This window comes from Diorhabda sublineata, chromosome 10, assembly GCF_026230105.1.
Source record: "Diorhabda sublineata isolate icDioSubl1.1 chromosome 10, icDioSubl1.1, whole genome shotgun sequence".
NCBI lineage: Eukaryota > Metazoa > Arthropoda > Insecta > Coleoptera > Chrysomelidae > Diorhabda > Diorhabda sublineata.
Genome location: NC_079483.1, coordinates 19,581,528 through 19,589,629, shown reverse-complemented (window position 1 = coordinate 19,589,629; position 8,102 = coordinate 19,581,528). Strand labels below are relative to the sequence as shown.

The 8,102-nt window shown below is 29.7% G+C and overlaps 1 protein-coding gene across 1 annotated transcript; it reads right to left on the bottom strand.

Annotated features, from left to right (window-relative positions):
- Positions 1-834: 834 nt before the first annotated feature.
- Positions 835-2,747, bottom strand: LOC130449597 (facilitated trehalose transporter Tret1-2 homolog). Its single transcript, XM_056787532.1, has 2 exons — positions 2,535-2,747; positions 835-2,442 (listed from the first exon to the last, which is right to left on the bottom strand). The coding sequence occupies exons 1-2, from the start codon at positions 2,743-2,745 to the stop codon at positions 1,097-1,099; spliced, it is 1,557 nt and encodes a 518-aa protein (XP_056643510.1). The 5' UTR covers positions 2,746-2,747; the 3' UTR covers positions 835-1,096.
- Between the last annotated feature and the right edge of the window lie 5,355 nt (positions 2,748-8,102).

Genomic DNA, 8,102 nt, shown 5'->3' with positions numbered 1-8,102 from the left:
AACCAATATGTCCGCTATATCACAATATGAAAGAAGAATATGGAGGGTATCATATGGAATAGATAATTCCCTCCAGAAAACTTATATATTTTAAAAATACCTCAAACATCAATATTATAAACGATGTTTGATTTAATATATAGAGTGCATTTCATCATTAATAAATAATATGAGTTAATTTATTATATAAAAAAATTCAACTTGTTTATCTTAGTACGTTGTAGCGCTCTGTGTAATGTAAATAACTGACGTATTACAATGAGTTTGAATTGTTTAATTTTCAAAATTGTATAAATATTTCACGTCGTAAGGTAAAGTTTAGATTACAAGTAACAAATAAATATATATGTAACCAATATTTCTCGAGTGTGATATCGACAGCTCGCGGCTATATCCTCAGGCATAGACAAAACGAAAAGTAGACAAACTTTTCTGGTTAAAAGTTGGGATTTTCTGAAGTAGCGCACGATACGGAATTTAATGACTGTTTCTTATCGGAAAGATTAACGACTTTTAGACAACAGATTAAGGGGGGGATTCTCCAATATTATTCTCAACTCTAGAATGACATATTAGCGTGCAACCTTTTGTGAATCGCTTTCCTCTTTTTTTTTCTAAACGCCATATTTGCATGCCATGTCATTTGAATATAGATCGAAAGTTTTTTTTCGTTTCCAGAATATTTATGTTAATATGTTTTCATTCGGGAAAATTTGAATCTTCAAATTACGTTTTAACTTAATATATACAGGGTATTTTGTAAATAAACATACAATTTTTATATATAAGGTTTCTATTTTTATTATTAAAAAAGAAGAAGTAATGAAACTATGATTTTCAGGTTTATAAACATTTATTAAAAAAAAAAAAAAAATAGAATACATTATTGAAAAAAATTGACGTGTAAAAAAAGGAGTTTGATAAAGTATGAAGTTTTTGTAATTGATAAATTATTACGATATATCTTAACTCAGGATTGATTTTATTGGATAGACAGCCATCTATACGTCATTCTAGCAACCATTGACACATTGACATATTTCTTCTTCGTATAAAAAGAACAAAGAAAAACTGAAACTTGAGGCTTAATTTTGAATTAGAGCAGGTCTTGATTAAAGTTTCTGGTTTTCAAATACTGTTGTATTTGAAGTAGACTTTTCCCTTTCGTTTCCGGAATCACGAAATAAATAAAAACGGCGCCCAAAAAACATACACAGCTATACATCCAAACGCACCAATGTATCCCAAGAATTTCGACCATGAACGGGTAGCTGGTAGTCGTAATGAATATACAGAAACCCATCAAAGCCGTTACAATCGAAACTGCTACCGATCTTACTTCCGGTACGAATAATTCGCTCATAATAGCCATCGGTATCGGACCGAGCCCTACGGAGTACATAACGACGTTACATATAACGCAAGGTAGAGGGAGCCACTGCACGTGTTTTATCAATGGAGAATCGATATTTTGCAAATAAAAAAAGATTCCTAAGATTAATAGAGGAAATCCGGTACCTATGGCCGAGGTAAACAACATTTTTCTTCTGCCGGTTTTTTCTACGACGAAAGAGGTGCAAGTGATCGTAATTACTTTTATAGCGCCGACAATTATAGACATGTAATTACCAGAGAAACCGGCGGCGTTGAAAATAGGCGCCATAAACGCCATCACTATAGTCACCCCCGATAAATTTTGCACCAACACAGGCCCGAGGGCTAATATCATACCGTACCTAAGGTCTCCGTCGCGCAAAATTTCTAATATACTCATTTTGGCGGATCTTTTTCTAATAGTATTCGAAATTTTGTCGTAATCTTCGGTTATTTCGTCGCGCGTTTTATTATTTCTCAATTTTTTCAAAGCCCTTAAACTTTCTTCTCGATGTCCTTTTATCGAAGAATACACTGGAGATTCCGGAGCGAAGAAGAAAAATACGAGAAAATAAGCTAAAGGGGCGGCCAATAAGAGCGAATAAGATCGGACGTTGAAAAAAGAACCTAAAATGTAACTGTACAGATTACCGAAAGGTAGAAATACCCCCATCAGACAACCGTATTTAGCCCTGTTGTGATCCTCGCATATTTCCGTCAAGTAAATTGGATAAACCGTCAAAACTCCATTATAAAACATGAATAATACACATCTAAATATTATTATGAATATTACGTTTGTACTAAAAGCGACAATTACGGCCGATACAAACATTCCTAAACCTATAAATTGTAAACATCGTTTTCTCCCTACCATTTCGGATAAACTTCCTAATAAAAACGAACCGAATATCATAGTTAAAAACGGCAACCCCGCTATCAAAGATATTTCCGTGGTAGTTGCAGGTCTACCAATCGGATTTTCGTCGGTGTTATTCGATATTAGTTTTGGTACCACTGGCGATGTCCAGACGAAAGATCCAGCACCTACTATCACAGACATTGTACCTTAAAAATCGAAATAAATATTAACCAAATCAACCGTCGAATTAAATTGATCCGTAAAAACCGTAGATAAACAAATTAAATTCTATACTAACCTGTCAAAACTACGAAATATAAAAACAGAGTATCCTTTTTTCGAACACAATCCGCAGGTGTTAGAATTTGTATTTCTCGCACGTGTTCATTAGAATTCGATAAATATTTAACTTCGACGTTGTCCTTATCGATAATTTCACTGTTTTCCGTTGGTTTTTTATATTTTAAATTCGATGCATTCATCGTTTCTTCTTCGTTGCTGTTAGTCATTATTTAACGTTTATTAGTGGATTCTTTCAAATTTATTTACTGTTGTTTTATTGTATTTAAATGTATTCTTATCTATTATTCTATCCTATGTCAAATAAAGATTAATAATATTTAAAATAAATAAAAAAAAAGTCACGGCGTCAACTAATTTTATTAAACCTACAAGGGGTATTCCAAATTATCCCGATATTATTTCGGTTCAAATAATTGAACAAAATATCGATCATTCTTGTGAAAAATAGTGAAATTGTATAATTTTGAATATTCTAATTCGTTTGTATACCGCAACTCACAACAAAAATAACATTTTACAACACTTATGACTGGTATGTAAATAATGTTATCAGTAAAAGACCGATTATTTTATCTCCTTTATATAGTCTGGTTGAAAATGAAATTGGGTCATAAATTTTCCGATTTCGGTTCGCTATGATTCACCATGACCTCATTTGACGTAAATCACAACTGAATATATTAGGTACGTTCCATGTAATATACCAAAAATCCATTTCAACCCACTCGGTAACTCGTAGTCAAAATTTATAAGCGGAACGCATATTTTATTTTGACAATATAACATCTGTTTGCAAACCATCGAACTATATTAATAGCGGAACGCTCACTAGAACTGTCGAACCGAACCGAGTGAGATAAAAAAACTCAAGGTATCCGTACCTTTGTTTATATAGCCATATCCGAATGTTTCAACTCAGTTGATACAATCTAACTTTATTATTAAATTTTTTTACATACATTCTCATACTTTAAATTAAATTTATGCAATTTAAAAATATGTATACGGAAAAATAACTTTTTGCAACCTATGTACCAGATGTTTATGACGTCACGCACATGCGTGTGTTGTAAAACTCAATTTAATATAGATCCCGTTAAACTTATGGTTGCAACTAACCGTACTTCAACTACAACGTCTGTTTAGATATATTTTTAAAAAGAATTTACTGATCAGATTGTATCGGAAAGTAAATATATTATTTTTTTTGAAGAAATATTTAGAAAAATAATTACAACTCTATATATGGTTTAAGAAACTTTATTATACCTTGTATATACACATTTTATTTGAAAAAATATATATATAAATAGCTTCTCACAGTATATTTGATTAATAATTTTTTGTTTACGGCTTAAAGTCGAAATGCATCTGATGTATAATATTAAAGTGATGAATTGACGCCATATTTGCTTCGGAATATATTGTACAGGCGCGTTATATATCGATACGTCGAGTCTCTCTAAAACACAATTTGACTTAACTGACGATTCCGATAATAAAACGTTGCTTGTTTGTTTTTAAAATGGCAAAAAAAATTCCTAATAATCACTCCGTATATTAAGGTTATCTATGGTTCTACATCACAGTTCTATAACCAGTACAATATGGCGTCGGATTCATGAGGTCATTGGCCAGAGTACCGATGAATATGTTGCGATATAAAGGTGTACGTATAAAAAAAATTCTCGATATTGTGCCAAACGCAACTAGAAATTTTATACATGTAACAGATTATTGCCTTTTTTGTAGTTATTTTTCATTCCATATTTACAAATAGTGACATTTCAAATTGTACTTCCGGTTATAGTCCAGTTAATAGCGAACAAAATTTTGGTTTATATTGAGAAAAAAATTAATTATAAAATCCGAATCTAATGCATACGTAAAGTAATAAAAGAATATATAATATAAATTCTGATAGTTGAATAATTAAACAAAATCTAAAAAAACTAAATTCGCAATAACGTCTTCCGCTTTTGAAATAATCCGGTTCATACTCAATAAAAATAAAACTCGATGTTATCAAAAACCAAATGAACATAACGATACCTAAAGGTATTTGAAAAATAGTTGTGAACCACAGTTTTCGAAACCGTAAAGTGATTAAGAATAAAAGTTCGAGGATTCCACCAACATATTGAAACATGGGTAATTTAGCACTTCTCGTTGGACATTTATCTATGAAAATCAAGCCCATGATTACTTTAGCTATGGCGACACAAGAACTCACTATTAGACAGAATAGGAGGAATTCTTTGGTGGATGACGGTATGGGATTCTTCTTTTTTGCAACGTCGGGACTGAGTTTCATCCAGGCTCGATGTACTCTACGATCTAAAGTCTCTACATAATTAATTTGCATAACCTGATTGTTATTTGAAGATTTTCTATCATCATCACTAGTTTTTTTAACGATATTTTCTATAGCTTCATTAGATTCACTTGTGGATACGACCGAAGGGTATCCGGAGGGATTGATCATGGCCGAAATTGCGGTAAAAACAGGTATTCTGAAACTCATACCTATTTCAAGAAAAAAAAATTTTTCACTACGGTATTTTACGTGATAATAATAATTATAATGTAAATAATGTCAAAATATTGACAGATTATGACATATGACATTTCGTAGTTTTTAATCATTTTATATATATATATAAAAAAAATCGATTTACTCGACTATAATTTATTGCGGGTAGCGTCATCTTGAGGTTAGACACAATACATCGAATCTAATTTCGTATAACGGAAATAAATAGGGTTTTTATAAATTTATCTATAAATCAATTTCCTATTGAAAATTTTGATACAATTTAAAGTTAAAAGATTCCAATAAAATCAAGTATAAAATTATAAAATATGAAACATTTCGTTTACGTATAATGGAAACCCCTTATATTAACTAATGGACTCGTCCGAACAAATTCTGTATTTGCGCCGATGTCATCACAAAATACGTTAATGATTTAATCAAGTACGAAAATGGAAAAAAATACACTTCGTACTATATTTAATCGTGTTTTTTAATATACTCATTATGATATGAGACAAATTTTTTCGTTTGTAACGTTAAAAATAATTATGCAATATCGATATCATCCATTGATAATTTACAGACAGCTGATGAACGATTAAAATGAATTTCGACTCGATCGTATACGAGTGGTTCAAAACAATTATAAAAACCTTTTAAATTTAACTTTTTTTTTTTAAATTATATCTCGACGGTTTGATAACGTATCGTGAAATTGAATAAAAAAGTGTATACAGAGTGTAGTTGTAGTTATGTACGTCCGCCATATTTAACAAACACACTGAATTATATTATTTACAGCAAAACTTGAACTTCGAATGTTTTAAATATTTATTCATAACATTGAAATGTCTAGCTAAATATTTTCAGACCAATTATCATTATCTATATATACTTGTTTTGTTATGATAATCGTTTCTGAGGTTATAGAAGTATTTACGTGCAATAAAAATCGTCAGCTCAAGTACTACCTATTATCAATTAATACAACAACATGTATGAATTGATTCCTGATCATAACTCACAAAATTCAACAAAGCGTCTATTTGTTTTTTTTTTATTTTATTTCTGGAACGATATAATTTGAAGTGGACGGCAAACAGGGAATTTCCAAGAACAAAAAATATCTAAAATCTCCATTAATTCATCATGCAAACATTATAGCAGAATTGAAAACCGGAGCAAACAGACTTTTCAAATTAAATCCTCTATTCAAGATGCAGACATCGCTGCAGTAATTCATTTGGTTGAAAACTAAGTACTCGGTAAAAATTAATTAGTAGATATAAGTATTTCAATAATTATCTCATTTATTACGTTTTTACTTTAGTTTATTGTGAATAATAATCGAATAAAAGTAGTTTCCATACGTGTTTTCGTCCAAAAACCAATCTACACTATTGTTTTCAGTATATAATTATAACGGACAGATTATCAAGAAAATTAATTGTTTGTTAGGACAAACGTGTGAGGTTACCTATTTGTAACGTTTTCTATTCAACAAAATAGCGGGAATCTTCTCCCGTAATTCAAGATAATAATTTATAGACTGTCAGAGAGTTCCAGTTTGATGTCATAAATCTATAATGGAAATATTCCCTTATCTTATCTCCTCCCATTTATATATATATATATATATCGTCGTCTCAAACTCACTCGTCTCCATAAATTAAACTTTCTTTGCGTAAAATCGTGGTTAATATTATTCGGAGGATATCGAAAATTTATAGGTTTCAGTACTTGTTATCCTTTCATGCCCCTCAAAAGTTTATAATTATTCCATTTCAACAATTGTGTAAAAGTAAATTAGTTAAGACACGGTTAAAAATTACGTGAGCGTGGTCAAATTAAAACAATGTGTGAAAATTACCTTAATACGACACCCATAATAAAACTAAAGCTGTATAGAATACACACGAATAAAAAAAAAACAGTTTTAAAGCACTACATAAAGTTAAGATAAATGTAATCACGCACTTTATCAACAATTCAAATATTTTATAGGTTAGGTTGAAACTGTTAAATCACTTCAGAAGTAAAGATTTCTGCTTTTATAAACTGACGTCAGAAAATTTATCGTCCATTAAAAGATAAAGCAAAATTCAAGAAAGAACTGATTTTAGTATACATAAACGTAGTACTAAATACTATATTTCCTATTGCTAGGGTGATAAATTATGAAAATTTATCGACAATTATTCATTTTATAAAGTTAAATTTAAAAAATTGAATATATTCTCGCAACGCCATCTTCCAATAATTCATCAACATACAAATAAAAATTATAAATTCCTATACTAATTTAACAATGTAGGTTCTACTCTAGTTCATTATTTTATTAACAGAAAATACAAAAATTCACATTATTTGACTAAAAGATAATATACAAATCATAATAAACGTGAAATATTACGAAAATTAACAATAATACAAACAATAATTATTTAGTTTATTTCATTTTGACACCGCCATCTCCCAACGATTATATTTAACTTTATAATAAAAATTACAGATTCCTATTTATAATTTTTAGGTGGAGACTATTTTTGACATTTGTAGGTACAGCTCGTAAAATAATTAAAGATGGTACTAATTATTTTTGGTTAGATATAGTTTAAACTTTGAATTTACTAGATTTACTTCAACTGTTAAATTACGGAGTAGTTGTATGCAAATAAGGAACAGATGAATTATGAATTTATATTAGATTTACTTTAAGTATATCTCGGTTAAATTATAGAGAAGTTGTATGTAAATAACGTACGTATTAACTATAAAATGTTATACAAAAGTAATAACTCACGAAGGACAACGTTAATATTTCATTTTAATTAATTTTAAACAGCGAAAACACACCTATGATGTGTATGATGAGTTTCATTAATCACATCTGACTGCTTGTTAAATTCGGTACAGTTTCACCAAAATAAATCATTATGTACCTTTTTTTGAAGCGAATTTATTTACTTTTTCATACATTCATTAATGAAAATTGGTTATAATGAATTTACATAGAATATTTACTAT

Coding starts and splice junctions, on each gene's coding strand:
- LOC130449597 (XM_056787532.1), bottom strand. CDS start 2,745: ATGACTAACAGCAACGAAGAAGAAACGATGAATGCATCGAATTTAAAA. Junction 2,443..2,534: donor ATATTTCGTAGTTTTGACAG/GTTAGTATAGAA, acceptor TCGATTTTTAAG/GTACAATGTCTGTGATAGTA.